Raw genomic sequence first — 18,987 nt, 5'->3', positions numbered from 1 at the left:
TGTCCTCACCCAGGCAGTCTGACCCTCTGAACAGTTCTGGCGATGGGAAGCTACTTCCTCTCTCATCGGTGCTCTCTGTATGTAACTCTGCATTTGAACAACTCGGGAGACAGCTGGAAAAGTCATCCTGCTCGGCTGGTCCTGTAAAGCAAAGCGAAAGGGCAAAGGTTGAGCTGAATGAAGAGCAGAATTGAAATCCCAATAATTCAGAGCTGTGGAGATGTATATGCAGCTATGTACCAAGAATGCAGCACTGACTTCACACATGGTTACAAAGTCACAATATTATTAATAATTTTGATTTGGATCTTAGACAAACAGATGCTTTGATGTTGATAAACACTATAATCCTTCCTAACAGCTTCCCCGTGTTTTACTTTTATGGACTACTCCTTATTCATTTCAGCTGTAATCTAGCTCAAAAATTCAATTCTATATATATTCAATTCATTAGCTAAGAAAAAGAAAGGTTGAATCCAGCTCTTCCATTTTAAAAAAACAAAAACCGTGACAGAGTAAAACAACACAGAATGAAAAACACAAACAGGAGACTGAACAGACAAGCCTGAAATAGGCTCATAAGTATGTGCACAACTGATTTGTATGAAGACATGTAAGTAATTTAATGAAGAAAGGCTTGTCTTTTAAACAACTTGCATTAGAATCACTCCATATGCATACGTAAAACCAACACAAAGTTTGGATGTGTGACTTTGTGGTAAAATACTTGTCTCGTTTGTATAAAGTCCTGGATCTGATCCCTATCACAACATGGACGAGTGGATCAGGGAGATGACCAATATTGGTTCTAGTGTGTATAATACCAGAATAATTGGGCAATCCATAGCTAAAGGTTTTAGATTTCAAAATGCATGATGTATTAACTATGAAAGATATCATCATTTACAAAGAGACTGTGACCAAACCACTAGAGGTCTCAGATCTCAAAATGCTCAGTATGTATGTATATGTATGTGTGTGTGTGTGTGTGTGTGTGTATATATATATATATATATACAGAAATATCCAGAAATGTGCAGGAAATATGGCAGGAGTTGCAATTGGACCAATGAGTGTAGGTCCAAGACAGATATCCAGGGCAGTTTCTTGCCACTGGTAAATAAAGGGGGGGGGGCGGTGGCTAGCTCAAGGCCCTGTAGAAAAGGTATGAGCCATTTGTCTCTTGTCAGCCAGGAAATAACAAGCAGGCAGAAAAACCTCAACTAAGTATTGCAGACCTAATGCATGCTACTGCAGGCAGTACTGCTCTAGACTTGGCCATAGATAAACATCTTACAGTACCTCCCAAAATTCAATGGCATAAAATAATTACAATAATGACTGGAGTTTATGGTTCTTTATCCTTCGGGACAGTAGGAATGGTCTTGGGAAGGAGTGGTTTGACTTACTTCCTTTCTTTTTTTTTATTTTTAAAGATTTATTTATTATTATATGTAAGTACACTGTAGCTGTCTTCAGACACACCAGAAGAGGGCATCAGATCTCATTATGGATGGTTGTGAGCCACCATGTGGTTGCTGGGATTTGAACTCAGGACCTCTGGAAGAGCAGTCAGTGCTCTTAACTGCTGAGCTATCTCTCCAGTCCCCTGGTTTGACTTTCTAAGGATTCATTGTACATCCATGAATTATATATGAAGATTTCAAAGGAGAAATTAAAAATGGCTTATGTAAAAAGAGAGATGCAGTTTAACACAAGTGATATGATTTGCTCATCTGTTACTGTTTCCCTATATCAAAGGCAAAACTGCTTCAATAGAAAGATCAGGAGGGTTTGGAAGTATTAGAAAGCATGTGTTCTGGCAAACAGTTGTTAATGATCAGAGGTCAAACTTAAAGTTGCCTTTAAAGTGAATGACATTGAAACAGAAGGTTTAATCGATACAGGAGATGATGTAATTAATTATCACTTCACAAAAATCTTGGAATTCAGAATGGATGCTTTAAAAGGTTTATAGATGCTTTCTTGGAATTGAAAAGTTATCTCAGATAAAACTAAGTGTGCAATGGGTTAAATGTATGGGGCAAGAAGGTCAAATAGACCGGAGGACAGGTGCCCGCCCGGCTGGGGAGGCGACCTAAGCCACAGCAGCAGCGGTCGCCATCTTGGTCCGGGACCCGCCGAACTTAGGAAATTAGTCTGAACAGGTGAGAGGGTGCGCCAGAGAACCTGACAGCTTCTGGAACAGGCGGAAGCACAGAGGCGCTGAGGCAGCACCCTGTGTGGGCCGGGGACAGCCGGCCACCTTCCGGACCAGAGGACAGGTGCCCACCCGGCTGGGGAGGCGGCCTAAGCCACAGCAGCAGCGGTCGCCATCTTGGTCCGGGACCCGCCGAACTTAGGAAATTAGTCTGAACAGGTGAGAGGGTGCGCCAGAGAACCTGACAGCTTCTGGAACAGGCAGAAGCACAGAGGCGCTGAGGCAGCACCCTGTGTGGGCCGGGGACAGCCGGCCACCTTCCGGACCAGAGGACAGGTGCCCGCCCGGCTGGGGAGGCGGCCTAAGCCACAGCAGCAGCGGTCGCCATCTTGGTCCGGGACCCGCCGAACTTAGGAAATTAGTCTGAACAGGTGAGAGGGTGCGCCAGAGAACCTGACAGCTTCTGGAACAGGCAGAAGCACAGAGGCGCTGAGGCAGCACCCTGTGTGGGCCGGGGACAGCCGGCCACCTTCCGGACCAGAGGACAGGTGCCCGCCCGGCTGGGGAGGCGACCTAAGCCACAGCAGCAGCGGTCGCCATCTTGGTCCGGGACCCGCCGAACTTAGGGAATTAGTCTGAACAGGTGAGAGGGTGCGCCAGAGAACCTGACAGCTTCTGGAACAGGCGGAAGCACAGAGGCGCTGAGGCAGCACCCTTTGTGGGCCGGGGACAGCCAGCCACCGTCCGGACCGGAGGACAGGTGCCCGTCCGGCTGGGGAGGCGGCCTAAGCCACAGCAGCAGCGGTCGCCATCTTGGTCCGAGACCCGCCGAACTTAGGAAATTGGTCTGAGCAGGTGAGAGGGTGCCCCAGAGAACCTGACAGCTTCTGGAACAGGCAGAAGCACAGAGGCGCTGAGGCAGCACCCTGTGTGGGCCGGGGACAGCCGGCCACCTTCCGGACCGGAGGACAGGTGCCCACCCGGCAGGGGAGGCGGCCTAAGCCACAGCAGCAGCGGTCGCCATCTTGGTCCCGGGACTCCAAGGAACTTAGGAATTTAGTCTGCTTAGGTGAGAGTCTGTACCACCTGGGAACTGCCAAAGCAACACAGTGTCTGAGAAAGGTCCTGTTTTGGGCCTTCTTCTTCGGCCAGGAGGAGGTCCAAATACAAGATATCTGCGCACCTTCCCTGTAAGAGAGCTTGCCAGCGGAGAGTGCTCTGAGCACTGAAACTCAGAGGAGAGAATCTGTCTCCCAGGTCTGCTGATAGACGGTAACAGAATCACCAGAAGAACAATCTCTAAACAGAGTCAACTATATCTACTAACTCCAAAGATTACCAGATGGCGAAAGGTAAACGGAGGAATCTTACTAACAGGAACCAAGACCACTCACCATCACCAGAACCCAGCACACCCACTTCGCCCAGTCCAGGGAACCCCAACACACCTGAGAACCTAGACCTAGATTTAAAAGCATATCTCATGATGATGGTAGAGGACATCAAGAAGGACTTTAATAAATCACTTAAAGAAATACAGGAGAACACTGCTAAAGAGTTACAAGTCCTTAAAGAAAAACAGGAAAACACAATCAAACAGGTAGAAGTCCTTACAGAAAAAGAGGAAAAAACATACAAACAGGTGATGGAAATGAACAAAACCATACTAGACCTAAAAAGGGAAGTAGACACAATAAAGAAAACTCAAAGCGAGGCAACACTAGAGATAGAAACCCTAGGAAAGAAATCTGGAACCATAGATTTGAGCATCAGCAACAGAATACAAGAGATGGAAGAGAGAATCTCAGGTGCAGAAGATTCCATAGAGAACATCGGCACAACAATCAAAGAAAATGGAAAATGCAAAAAGATCCTAACTCAAAATATCCAGGAAATCCAGGACACAATAAGAAGACCAAACGTACGGATAATAGGAGTGGATGAGAATGAAGATTTTCAACTCAAAGGTCCAGCAAACATCTTCAACAAAATTATTGAAGAAAACTTCCCAAATCTAAAGAATGAGATGCATATGAACATACAAGAAGCCTACAGAACTCCAAATAGACTGGACCAGAAAAGAAATTCCTCCCGACACATAATAATCAGAACATCAAATGCACTAAATAAAGATAGAATACTAAAAGCAGTAAGGGAAAAAGGTCAAGTAACATATAAAGGCAAGCCTATCAGAATTACACCAGATTTTTCACCAGAGACTATGAAAGCCAGAAGAGCCTGGACAGATGTTATACAGACACTAAGAGAACACAAACTGCAGCCCAGGCTACTATACCCAGCCAAACTCTCAATTATCATAGAGGGAGAAACCAAAGTATTCCACGACAAAACCAAATTCACGCATTATCTCTCCACGAATCCAGCCCTTCAAAGGATAATAACAGAAAAAAACCAATACAAGAACGGGAACAACGCCCTAGAAAAAACAAGAAGGTAATCCCTCAACAAACCTAAAAGAAGACAGCCACAAGAACAGAATGCCACCTTTAACAACTAAAATAACAGGAAGCAACAATTACTTTTCCTTAATATCTCTTAACATCAATGGTCTCAACTCGCCAATAAAAAGACATAGACTAACAAACTGGCTACACAAACAAGACCCAACATTTTGCTGCTTACAGGAAACTCATCTCAGAGAAAAAGATAGACACTACCTCAGAATGAAAGGCTGGAAAACAATTTTCCAAGCAAATGGTATGAAGAAACAAGCAGGAGTAGCCATCCTAATATCTGATAAGATTGACTTCCAACCCAAAGTCATCAAAAAAGACAAGGAGGGACACTTCATTCTCATCAAAGGTAAAATCCTCCAAGAGGAACTCTCAATTCTGAATATCTATGCTCCAAATACAAGAGCAGCCACATTCACTAAAGAAACTTTAATAAAGCTCAAAGCACACATTGCGCCTCACACAATAATAGTGGGAGACTTCAACACACCACTTTCACCAATGGACAGATCATGGAAACAGAAACTAAACAGGGACACACTGAAACTAACAGAAGTGATGAAACAAATGGATCTGACAGATATCTACAGAACATTTTACCCTAAAACAAAAGGATATACCTTCTTCTCAGCACCTCATGGTACCTTCTCCAAAATTGACCACATAATAGGTCACAAATCAGGCCTCAACAGATTCAAAAATATTGAAATTGTCCCATGTATCCTATCAGATCACCATGCACTAAGGCTGATCTTCAATAACAAAATAAATAACAGAAAGCCAACATTCACATGGAAACTGAACAACACTCTTCTCAATGATACCTTGGTCAAGGAAGGAATAAAGAAAGAAATTAAAGACTTTTTAGAGTTTAATGAAAATGAAGCCACAACGTACCCAAACCTTTGGGACACAATGAAAGCATTTCTAAGAGGGAAACTCATAGCTATGAGTGCCTTCAAGAAAAAACGGGAGAGAGCACATACTAGCAGCTTGACAACACATCTAAAAGCTCTAGAAAAAAAGGAAGCAAATTCACCCAAGAGGAGTAGACGGCAGGAAATAATCAAACTCAGGGGTGAAATCAACCAAGTGGAAACAAGAAGAACTATTCAAAGAATTAACCAAACGAGGAGTTGGTTCTTTGAGAAAATCAACAAGATAGATAAACCCTTAGCTAGACTCACTAAAGGGCACAGGGACAAAATCCTAATTAACAAAATCAGAAATGAAAAGGGAGACATAACAACAGATCCTGAAGAAATCCAAAACACCATCAGATCCTTCTACAAAAGGCTATACTCAACAAAACTGGAAAACCTGGACGAAATGGACAAATTTCTGGACAGATACCAGGTACCAAAGTTGAATCAGGATCAAGTTGACCTTCTAAACAGTCCCATATCCCCTAAAGAAATAGAAGCAGTTATTAATAGTCTCCCAGCCAAAAAAAGCCCAGGACCAGACGGGTTTAGTGCAGAGTTCTATCAGACCTTCAAAGAAGATCTAACTCCAGTTCTGCACAAACTTTTTCACAAGATAGAAGTAGAAGGTATTCTACCCAACTCATTTTATGAAGCCACTATTACTCTGATACCTAAACCACAGAAAGATCCAACAAAGATAGAGAACTTCAGACCAATTTCTCTTATGAACATCGATGCAAAAATCCTTAATAAAATTCTCGCTAACCGAATCCAAGAACACATTAAAGCAATCATCCATCCTGACCAAGTAGGTTTTATTCCAGGGATGCAGGGATGGTTTAATATACGAAAATCCATCAATGTAATCCATTATATAAACAAACTCAAAGACAAAAACCACATGATCATCTCGTTAGATGCAGAAAAAGCATTTGACAAGATCCAACACCCATTCATGATAAAAGTTCTGGAAAGATCAGGAATTCAAGGCCAATACCTAAACATGATAAAAGCAATCTACAGCAAACCAATAGCCAACATCAAAGTAAATGGAGAGAAGCTGGAAGCAATCCCACTAAAATCAGGGACTAGACAAGGCTGCCCACTTTCTCCCTACCTTTTCAACATAGTACTTGAAGTATTAGCCAGAGCAATTCGACAACAAAAGGAGATCAAGGGGATACAAATTGGAAAAGAGGAAGTCAAAATATCACTTTTTGCAGATGATATGATAGTATATATAAGTGACCCTAAAAATTCCAACAGAGAACTCCTAAACCTGATAAACAGCTTCGGTGAAGTAGCTGGATATAAAATTAACTCAAACAAGTCAATGGCCTTTCTCTACACAAAGAATAAACAGGCTGAGAAAGAAATTAGGGAAACAACACCCTTCTCAATAGCCACAAATAATATAAAATATCTCGGCGTGACTCTAACGAAGGAAGTGAAAGATCTGTATGATAAAAACTTCAAGTCCCTGAAGAAAGAAATTAAAGAAGATCTCAGAAGATGGAAAGATCTCCCATGCTCATGGATTGGCAGGACCAACATTGTAAAAATGGCTATCTTGCCAAAAGCAATCTACAGATTCAATGCAATCCCCATTAAAATTCCAACTCAATTCTTCAACGAATTAGAAGGAGCAATTTGCAAATTCATCTGGAATAACAAAAAACCGAGGATAGCAAAAACTCTTCTCAAGGATAAAAGAACCTCTGGTGGAATCACCATGCCTGACCTAAAGCTTTACTACAGAGCAATTGTGATAAAAACTGCATGGTACTGGTATAGAGACAGACAAGTGGACCAATGGAATAGAATTGAAGACCCAGAAATGAACCCACACACCTATGGTCACTTGATCTTCGACAAGGGAGCCAAAACCATCCAGTGGAAGAAAGACAGCATTTTCAACAATTGGTGCTGGCACAACTGGTTGTTATCATGTAGAAGAATGCGAATCGATCCATACTTATCTCCTTGTACTAAGGTCAAATCTAAGTGGATCAAGGAACTTCACATAAAACCAGAGACACTGAAACTTATAGAGGAGAAAGTGGGGAAAAGCCTTGAAGATATGGGCACAGGGGAAAAATTCCTGAACAGAACAGCAATGGCTTGTGCTGTAAGATCGAGAATTGACAAATGGGACCTAATGAAACTCCAAAGTTTCTGCAAGGCAAAAGACACTGTCTATAAGACAAAAAGACCACCAACAGACTGGGAAAGGATCTTTACCTATCCTAAATCAGATAGGGGACTAATATCCAACATATATAAAGAACTCAAGAAGGTGGACCTCAGAAAATCAAATAACCCCCTTAAAAAATGGGGCTCAGAACTGAACAAAGAATTCTCACCTGAGGAATACCGAATGGCAGAGAAGCACCTGAAAAAATGTTCAACATCCTTAATCATCAGGGAAATGCAAATCAAAACAACCCTGAGATTCCACCTCACACCAGTGAGAATGGCTAAGATCAAAAATTCAGGTGACAGCAGATGCTGGCGAGGATGTGGAGAAAGAGGAACACTCCTCCATTGTTGGTGGGATTGCAGGCTTGTACAACCACTCTGGAAATCCGTCTGGCGGTTCCTCAGAAAATTGGACATAGTACTACCGGAGGATCCAGCAATACCTCTCCTGGGCATATATCCAGAAGAAGCCCCAACTGGTAAGAAGGACACATGCTCCACTATGTTCATAGCAGCCTTATTTATAATAGCCAGAAACTGGAAAGAACCCAGATGCCCCTCAACAGAGGAATGGATACAGAAAATGTGGTACATCTACACAATGGAGTACTACTCAGCTATTAAAAAGAATGAATTTATGAAATTCCTAGCCAAATGGATGGACCTGGAGAGCATCATCCTGAGTGAGGTAACACAATCACAAAGGAACTCACACAATATGTACTCACTGATAAGTGGATACTAGCCCAAAACCTAGGATACCCACGATATAAGATACAATTTCCTAAACACATGAAACTCAAGAAAAATGAAGACTGAAGTGTGGACACTATGCCCCTCCTTAGAAGTGGGAACAAAACACCCATTGAAGGAGTTACAGAAACAAAGTTTGGAGCTGAGATGAAAGGATGGACCATGTAGAGACTGCCATATCCAGGGATCCACCCCATAATCAGCATCCAAACGCTGACACCATTGCATATACTAGCAAGATTTTATCGAAAGGACCCAGATGTAGCTGTCTCTTGTGAGACTATGCCGGGGCCTAGCAAACACAGAAGTGGATGCTCACAGTCAGCTAATGGATGGATCACAGGGCTCCCAATGGAGGAGCTAGAGAAAGTATCCAAGGAGCTAAAGGGATCTTCAACCCTATAGGTGGAACAACATTATGAACTAACCAGTACCCCTGAGCTCTTGACTCTAGCTGCATATGTATCAAAAGATGGCCTAGTCGGCCATCACTGGAAAGAGAGGCCCATTGGACACGCAGACTTTGTGTGCCCCGGTACAGGGGAACGCCAGGGCCAAAGGGGGGGAGTGGGTGGGTAGGGGAGTGGGGGTGGGTGGGTAAGGGGGACTTTTGGTATAGCATTGGAAATGTAAATGAGCTAAATACCTAATAAAAAATGGAAAAAAAAAAAAAAAGAAGGTCAAATAGGAAAGTTAAGGCCTTATGTGGATGAAATAGCCATAAATTTATGGGATGAGACTTATTACAGCAGTGATAAACTCAGATTAATATTCCCTCAATACCAGAGACAATCCCTAAAATTAAGGATGGAATGGAAGATGCTTCTGGGGAAGGTATTGAAAAATATCATCTAGAACAACCACAGAATTGTGCAAGTTATCCAAAAATCAGGACAGAACAGGGACTGAGTTCCCAAATTTCTTGGGGGGGGGCACTGCTGAAATTATACCAATTGTTCCTTCTCTTAGAATGGTTGACTAACAAGACTGTGTGAGCAGATCAGTGGCCCTTATCTAAGGAAAAACTACAGTCATTTGGGCTGCAGGTGCAAGAGGAGCTGGAAGCTCAACATACAGAAGAGTCAACCAGCCCATGGAACTCCTCTGTATTTGTCATAGAAAAGAAATTTGGGAAATGAAGACTGTTAACTGATTTGAGAGCTGTGACTAGAGTAATCCAACCAATGGATCCACTACAGCCTGGTGCTCCTTTGCCTTCTTTAAGGCCTGGCCTATAACAATAATTGATTCTTGGATAATAAAAGACTGCCTTTTTACTTACAATAGTTGATTTAAAAGATTGCTGTTTTACTATCTCCTTGCAAGAGGAGGACAAGCAAAAATTTGTTTTATAGTGCCTAGTTATAATAATGATCAACCTGTAAAAAGATGTTAGTGGAAAGTTCTTCCACAAAGAAAATTTTAAAAAATCTTCATATCAATATTTTGTACAACAACCTCTAGAAATAATTCATAGGCAATTTCCTCAGTCTATTATTTACCATTACATGCATGATATTTTGTTGGCTGATTCTAATGCAGCTAGTTTAGAGAAAATATTTGGTAAATCAAAAAGAATTTTGCCTTGTTGGGGTTTGCAAATTGCTTCTGAAAAAAATACAAAGAGGAGATTCTATCCACTCTCTAGATTAGAAAATAAGTCAACAACAACAACAACAACAACAAAACTCAGCTACAGATGGTTCACATCAGATCAGTTGAAAACTCTTAATGATTTTCAAAAATTAATAGTAGATATTAATTGGCTACAGCCCATCACTGGATTAACCACTCAAGAGTTATGTAATTTGTTTCAATCACTACAAGGAGACGTGGACTTAGACAGTCCAAGACAGCTAACAAAGGAAGCAGAGAAAGAATTAATTTTAGTAGAAAGGAGACTGGAAGATGCACACGTGAATTGCATAGCTGCCAAGCTGGACTGTATTTTGGTTATCTGCCTTCAACTCATTCTCTTTCTGGGATAATTACAATGTCCCCACATATGTCTCCAGTAAGATGAAGCAATTCTTTGCATATTATAATATAAAGCACATTACAGGTATATCACACAGTCCTACAGAACAAGTAGTTGTAGAAAGAGATCTAAACTCACCTTAAAGGAAATGCTTATAAAACAAAAGGGAAGAATAAAGACCTCCCCATTCACCAGGATAGGCTAAATAGTGCTCTGTTATCTTTAATTTTCTGAACATTAAAGAGAAAGGAATAACAGCAGCTGAGAGACCCTGTGTTATAGAAAACTGTGGAATTAAATCAACCTATAAACTATAAGGATGTGGTAACATCAGAAAGGAAGTCAGTGAATGTTTTGCATTGGGGATACATGTTTGTTTATATTGCCACAGGAAAAAATGAAAAGCTGTGGATACTACTGAAACTAATAAAATTCAGAGATGAGCAAGGGAAGTCTTCAGAAAACCTTGGCCACTAACCCCCAAAAAAAGTAAAGAAGAGAGCCTGACTCGCCACTGACTTCTCCTGTGAGCTAAAAACAACCTGGACAAGAAACGCCCAGCACCTATGTAGTCTCTGAACAGTCTGCAGCAAGAGCCATTAAAATGGCAGCTGGCCCCTCCTTCCCACTCCAGCCTATGGCTGCCATAAGATGCCACTGCAGAAGTTGTCAAAATGGTGGCACCTGTCAAAGGAGCAAGCCTTAGCCTGCTGCCATCATGAGGAATTGTTCCCAGTGGCAACACCTTCTTTCCTGCCTCAGCCTGCAGCCATTGTTAGTACCACCATAGCTGCCCATAATGGCAGCACCACCTCTCCAGCCTCCCGGAGCAGCTCCACAGAGGTGGCACCTCAGTCAAAGCCACATGTGGCCAGGAAGGACTTCCCATTCTAACCCACGGGCCCCATGCAAGAAAAAGGGGGTGAAAAAGAGCTACCAATCCCTGAGCCTCCCAAGCTCAGGACCTGAAATCCTACCAATCCTCACTCTGGGCATCTCTACCTGAGATGCTCTCCCTCTATCCCCTAAGAAAACCTATATTCATCCCTTTTCCTCCGGAATTCTTCCTCCAATGAACCTCCTTTGAGATTAACTGCCTGTTGTGACTCTCTCTGTGGAAGAAGCAAAGAAGGAGTGAGACTGGGCTCCTGAGCTCCTCACGTCAGCTGGAGATGCCCTCCCCTGGGAGCTGCAACACCTCTACTGAGGAGGCTCCCTCTCAGAGCTGTGTGGTTCCTGGGCTCCCATGTCCCAGGACACCTTTCCATCTGAGCAGGAACACTTACAACCTAACCATTGACAGGCCCATAAGCAGGAGTTTGGTTTCCTGCAATACAAGGCCATCTACAATGCAGAGCAACAACAGGCCTATGAGCGGGGCTTTAAGACAGATTATGTTGAATATAGGTAGCATCCTGCATACCCAGGTTGGTATGCAGAACTGGGGGGTGGACATTAAGAGACTTCAGTGAGGAACTTTAGAACACAAGGCACTAGAAGATAAAATAGTCCGGGGGATAAAAGGTTCTGGAAGCAGAGCCCAAGTTACAGGAAAGAGAAGCATCATTGTTAGGTTCTTATCTCAGTTGTGGACACGCTCCTGAGAGATCAACAGAAAGATCATATCAGATACCTGAGAACCCTGGAAAAGACACTGGAAAGGGCGGGGAAGCAAAAATCACAACAGCAGCGTTGCTATAGGGAGAGCCCAGACCTGCATCATTAGTAGCCAAAACAAATGGGAGAAAGGTAGTGTGATTTATCTCCTGTGCCCGGCCCTTTAAAGGATCCCTAGTTGCTAGTCAACTGGCTCTTTAAGAATCCTTAGCAGTTAGAACTGTGTGACCCTATGACCTTCAGTGTTGGTCAGGAACAGTATAGGATATAAAAAAAAAGCCAGCTGAAACTGGGGGTGGGGGTGGGGGCAGGGGCTAACAGAGTGAAAAGAGAAGGCAATTTATGTAGAAGATATTGTTAGCTGCTAGTATTGGAAAAAGTGGGTGAAGGGACTGTTTAAGCAGATTGTTGGGGGACTAAAGGAGGAGCAGTTGAGGAGGATGGCTGGCAAGGAGTTAAGAGAACTGGTTACTGCTTGTAAAAAATAAATTTACCACCCCACCCCCCCACACACACACACGCCACTACCCTGAGAACCATATGAGCACAGGGAGCTGACCTGAATACAAACTTGAGGACACAGTACACTTAGGCAAAGACAGTGGTGGAAAAGCATCCTGTGTTCTGTGCTCAGATAATATCCAATTACAAAGGCTATCTCATCCTCATTCCTACTTCTCCATTGCCCACTTTCTCTTTACTTTTGATTTTTTTTTTTTAAACTTTGATTCAGGATCTCATATACAGCCTGGCTGTCCTGGAACTCACTATGTAGACGAGACCGGCCTGATCCTCCTGCCTCTGCCTCCTAAATGCTAGGATTAAAGGTGACGGGTTAAATCCACCATGCCTGGCTTCTTTGTACTTTTCATTATTAATATTTTTAACATTAATAATCTTCAATCCCTTGCTTATTTTATCAGTCTCCTAGCTCCTTAGTGAGAATGTGGGCAAAGTACTCAATTGCTTTTTATTGCATTTTAATATTTGGTTTGTTGTTAAATCATTCTCTCTCTGTTATAGTTGTCTGCTCCTCCACTCAATGATAGTGGGAATCCTGACAGCAAGAAAAGAGCACCCATGAAGAAGGTCCACAGGGTTGAACAATAAGTATGGGGGGAAAAAACACTGGAAAGACTCATCTATTGCATCAAATACACAAGCAACACAGAAACACATACAACTTCTTCAATAACTGAAAGCCAAGTTAGTGAAGTAGGCAGAACACTAAACAACTCAAGAGCCTAATTTTTAAAATGTCTAACAACTTCAAAGAGTTTTCAAACAAGTAGATAATGAAGCAAGGAGATCAAGTCAGGGCCTAGATAAGAAAACCAGCAATGTGGGTGAAACATGAAACATTTCAGAAACATAAGAGAGAATCTCAGCAAAGAAACTGAAATGCTGGAAAAATAAAATAAAATAAAACCCAGAAATGCTGACTATTGATAGAGTTCATTAAATGAAAAACACAGCAAGGAGCACCACCAACAGTAAGGAGCACCACCAACAGTAAGGAGCACCACCAACAGATGATGAAGTGTAAGAAAGAATATCAGGGACAGAAGATGACGTTGAGGAAACACTGGACTCAGAGAAAGAAAACCACAAGCGTGTTGGTAAGCATCCAGGAACTCTAGGATATGATCAAGCAAGAGACCAAATCCCAGAATCCACGAAGCAAAAGACAGATAGGAGCTGAGCTAACAGCCAAGGGCACAGAAAACTTCCCCATCCACCATCCTGGAACTGCTGGCCCAATCCATTCAGGGTCTCTGCACTGCTACAGGATAAAGAAGCAGAAACAGAACTGTCCTTCGCCGGACTTTAAGTAACAGGTGCAAAATGGTAGCTGCTTCCTTCTTCTCTGGCAGTAGACTGAGGGCAGAGAAGCCAACGGCTCTCGCTGATACTCCTCTTTGCCACAACATTCCTTTAGAAATTCCTGAAGCTCTGCTTCAGGATGCCCATTTTGCTGGTATTGGTTAATGGTTTCACTAGAATTTGGCAGCAAGAGTAATAAAAAGGCTAAGAGTCATGGAAAGGGCTAAGGAGTTGGGGGCTCAAAGTACAGACAGCCGAGCAGTCACACTGAGATGTTCTTGTGGTGGATCTGAGCAAAGGCCGAAGGCATTTTGTGACTGTTATCCCAAGAAAACAAGAACTCAGCAAATGTGTCCAGGTTTTCAAATTTCTCAGAACATAGTTATATGGCCATCCAAATCATGCCAGCAGAAGGGCAGGACAAGAGAAATTTGGGGAGTGAGGCTTACATTACTAAAATGTGGCTATTGTGTGCTTGAAAATAACCCAAGCACCAGACAACTCCAAATAAAGAGCATTGGTGTCTCAAGCAAAAAATTTCATAGATCATAATTTGTGAGAATATTTGTTTTAATCTCCTTTTAAAAATTGTGTGTGTGGTGTATGGATCTGTGCATGTGTTTGAATCCAAAGGTTAATTCCAGGTAAACTCCTTGTTTAAATCAGACTCTCACTGAAGCCAGAGCTCATTACTTGACTAGTATGGCTGGCATAATCCAGAGCTCATTACTTGCCTAGTATGGCTGGCACTGCAGTGTGTGCCAAGGGGCCACGTGTCTCTCCTTGCTTGCAACCCTAGTGTTACGGGTGTGTGCGCCACAGCATGAGTTTTTGCAGATGATGGGGATCTGAAATCAGGTCCTCATGCTGACTGAGCCATCTCCCCAGCCCCTAATTTCCATGTTTATATGGCCCCAATTAGTGCTATATCTTTGATAATTATCAAGACATACCACCTATTGATGAACTTTCACTGGCCAATATCACACACATGCCACATTTTCTTCTTTAGCAAGAAAGTTAGACATATCTTTTATAATCTTACATCAAAAACACTGCCTCTTGTGCACAACATAAGAGATGCCAAGAAAATCACAATGGAAATAAATATATCAAACAGGAGGACTTATGAAAGTGTTTTCTCCATGGATCCAGATACTTTCCAGTCTTTATATTCTGAGATGTTGGTACTTAATGTCAAAATAGATTTTGATCTCGCGTCTGTGAGCTTTCTTGTAAAGGGGATCATATGTAAGACCTAAAGTCTGATAACTCAAGGGAAGATGTCATCTATAAGTCAGGGTTTTTGAGGAGCCAGTAAAATTCCAACCTGAAGAATGAATGTGTCCAGTGCTGAAGGTGCATTTAGAGTCTATCTTATGGTCACGTTCAACATTCAGGGTCTCATAAGAAGAAAACACAGGCCCTTTCTTTTAATGCTGCTAATTAATTTTGTTAACAATCAAGTGCCTCCAGGGAAATTTTCTTTAGATGGTGATACTGACTGAAAAAGCATAGAAGATGCTCTCTTTGGTAGTTACTTGAGTACATAGGATGCACTGTTTAGACATCATCACTGTGCTGGCTAGTTTTATGTCAACTTGACACAAGCTAAACTCATCAGAGGAAAGGGAGCCTCAATTGAAAAAAAAAATGCCCCCATGAGATTGGGCTGCAGGCAAACCTGTAAGGCATTTTCTTAATTAGTGATTGATATTGGTGGGCCCAGCCCATTGTGGGTGGGGCCATCCCTGGGCTGGTGGTCCTGGGTCCTATAAGAAAGCAGACTAAGCAATCAAGGGAAGCAAGCCAGTAAGCAGCACCCCTCCATGGCCTCTGCTTCTGCTCCTGCGTCCAGAAGCTTGTTTGAATTCCTGTCCTGACTTCCTTCAGTGATGAGCAGTGATGTGGAAGTGATTTGGAAGTGCACATAAACCTTTACCTCCCCAACTTGCTTTTGGTCCCGGTGTTTCATCATAGCAATAGTAATCCTAACTAGGACAGCCATTTTCATCTATACCAGCACATTTTCACTAAATCCAAGTATTTAAAATTCAACAGTGCCCTCTTCTTTTTTTCTTTTTCTTTCTTTCTCTCTTTCTTTCTTTCTTTCTTTCTTTCTTTCTTTCTTTCTTTCTTTCTTTCTTTCTTTCTTCCTTCCTTCCTTCCTTCCTTCCTTCCTTCCTTCCTTCCTTTCTTTCTTTCTTTTCTTTTTTTTTTTTTTTCTGAGACAGGGTTTCTCTGTATAGCCCTGGCTGTCCTGGAACTCACTTTGTTAGACCAGGCTGGCCTTGAACTCAGAAATCCGCCTGCCTCTGCCTCCTGAGTGCTGGGATTAAAGGCGTGCGCCACCACGCCCGGCCTAGTGCCCTCTTCTTTGAATGAAACCACCACTGATTAAGACAAATCTAACAAGTTATGTGGTGACTACAGCTATCTTGAAAATCTACACACCCAGGTTCCATGGCATCTGGTGTCTAGCTTGCTAATTTTCAAAGGGGCTCATGAAGTAAAACTTCAGATTTTCTTATATTCTCTCAGCTCAGAATCAAGAGGCACCACTGCATTTCCATATCATCCTAGACCTCCACACTGGGAGGTCCACTCAAGGCATGATGCATCCCTGATTTTTGGGGGAGTGGTTCCTGCACAGGTGAGCAGTACTCTGCTCTGTCCTGGGCTTGCTTGTTGTGGTCCTGATGTTCAGCAGTATGCCTGCCGTGCCTCCTCCAGATCTGGGTGCCGGCGAGATCATTGTGCCTGCTGTATCTTCCAAGTGGATGTCTCTCCTCCCTCTGTCTCTGCAGAGATGATCTCTACTCACCTTCTGATCTCAGTTCAGTCACCATCCTTGCCTGGAAGCATTTCCTCATATTTCTAGCTAAAGTGTAATTAATTGCATTTGAGTCATTTTCTTTTGCCACACGTCACAACTGTCATTTCACATTTACTGGTGTGTGCATGGAGACAGTGAGAATGAGGCCTAGAACACAGTCAGAAGGGTTCATGTTGGACTAGGGGAAAGACATCTTTTCTTCCACTGATATGAGAAGTCAAGAGATACACGAGTGCCCACGTTTGAAGGAAAGATGAAAAGCTGTTATGTTAGTCTTACCTGAAACTAGCTCAGTACTCGACAACAAGCTGTCCATCTCAAAGGTATCAGTCACTGTTTCCTATGTAGAATAAGAATTAAAGATAGAGAGAGTACAAATTATGAATGAGATGGATATATTTTAATTTGTCTTTATAATATTTGATTTGGTTTAAAGCATGAGTGTCAGCTTTGTATGTTAACTTCATAGGTGTGTCAGATTATTTTTGAATATTGATCACGGATAATCTGCTATTTAACATTAAATCAAAAAATAAATGTGAAAACTACTATGAATAAACATGGAGAACTAGCAGTAGTCAACTCAATGTCATGAGATTAAATAGTAGAAAATAAATGTGAATTTTCTTTGTTTTGTTTTGTTTGAGACAGGGTTTCTCTGTGTAGCCCTTGCTGTCCTGGAACTAATTTTGTAGATCAAGCTGGCCTCAGACTCACAGAGATCCTTCTGCCTCTGCCTCCTGAATGCTGGAATTAAAGGCGTATGCCACTACAGCCTGACTAAAGGTGAATATTTCTCTGATAACTAAGGAAGGAAGGGGGGAAAAAAGGAAGGAGGAAAGAAGGACTTTTTCTCACCCTTTAAAAAAAAGAGGAAAAAAATCAAAAGAAAAAAATGATACATAAGTCCAAAATAATAAAATTAAAGACTCACAAGTCAATTAAATTATTTCCTATGTGTGTAGACTCTCTTCAGTATATAATAAACAGATATTTCATAACAGAAAAATACAAATGGACCATAATGAGGGGGAAAAAGGACCAGCATCATTAGCATTCAAACTACTGGAAAATAAAGTAACATGCTGTTTTCATTTTGAGTAAGAGTATGCCAGTTTGCCAGCATGAATCACAAAATGTCAAACACATCAACCCTTTGGTCTCCTGGTATTTATCTTAGAGTAACAATCTGAGACACACACAACAATGCCTACAGAAGCAAAACCTTGGGCACTCAGCCTCCTAGTCTCCAGGAAACACTTCAGATACACTTCAGTATGTCTATTAGATAAACCACTATGGAGACACTAAAATAGTATAAATACTTTAAAGGCCTTAATAACATGGTAATGCATAAGTTGTAAAATGTTTTTAAAGCACAGAAAAAAAATGGAGCACAAGAAATATATAGAAATATATAGAAATCTGAAGAAACTTTCAGTGTACTATTTTGAATATTTAGATCATCTACATAGACTACTTCACTGTGTACTGCTAAAACATTACGTAAGGATTGTTTTTAAAATGTTGTCTGTGAACAGCCATCTCCTCAACACAGGACTGGTGGGTTGAGGCAGGAGGATTGAGAGTTTAAAACTAGCCTTTGCCACACAGTGAGATCCTGTCTCAAAAAGTTGTAGATTATATTAAGAGAACATTAGAATGCTCTGCAGCAAACCAAATCCTTAGTGATCAATCATGTTTCTAGTTGCTAATAGACAAAGTCAAATGGAAAACAGGAAAGTGGCTTTAAAATAGTAAAATTTTGAAACTGCAGATTAGAACACTAACCAGTGACATTTCCCCAATACTCACCAAAAGATGTGAAGAAGACAGAAGTGAGTAACTATGAACTGACTAGACAAAGACATATTTATCAATGTAATAAAAACACTAAAAATCATTTGATATCTATTAACAAAGAATACTTCATTCTTTCATTCCAAGGTCCATTGCTACTGCCTTCCTAATACTGGTGAACACTGCCTCTATATATGAATGCTAGGAGAAACATACATACACATGGTGGTGTCTTTTCCTCTGGGGTCTCTTGGCCAGGGCTATTTTCTTGCAGGTGTTCCCCTCCTGTAACACTTAACAGACTGCGAACAAACACAACAGTTCAGTTTATACCATCTGGATTTGACTGTCTCTTTGTTGTTTAAAATCTGAACATTTGCCAGGTGTGGTGGCACACGCCTTTAATCCCAACACTTGGA

General features: G+C 41.8%; 1 protein-coding gene and 1 pseudogene across 1 annotated transcript in view; both read right to left on the bottom strand.

Annotated features, from left to right (window-relative positions):
• The window catches only part of Meikin (meiotic kinetochore factor), a 56,139-nt gene that overhangs the window by 36,183 nt on the left and 969 nt on the right, over positions 1–18,987 (bottom strand). The window contains exons 3-5 of the mRNA NM_029105.2: positions 18,789–18,870; positions 17,048–17,108; positions 10–141 (exon numbers count right to left, since the gene is read on the bottom strand). Coding sequence (NP_083381.1) covers positions 10–141; positions 17,048–17,108; positions 18,789–18,870 — 275 coding nt within the window. The remainder of the gene's footprint in view (positions 1–9; positions 142–17,047; positions 17,109–18,788; positions 18,871–18,987) is intronic.
• Positions 13,967–15,485, bottom strand: Gm17884 (predicted gene, 17884; annotated as a pseudogene).

Source organism: Mus musculus, chromosome 11, assembly GCF_000001635.26.
Source record: "Mus musculus strain C57BL/6J chromosome 11, GRCm38.p6 C57BL/6J".
In the NCBI taxonomy this organism is placed as follows: Eukaryota; Metazoa; Chordata; class Mammalia; order Rodentia; family Muridae; genus Mus; species Mus musculus.
The sequence above is the reverse complement of the archived record's forward strand: the minus strand, read 5'-3'. Positions and strand labels throughout refer to the sequence as shown.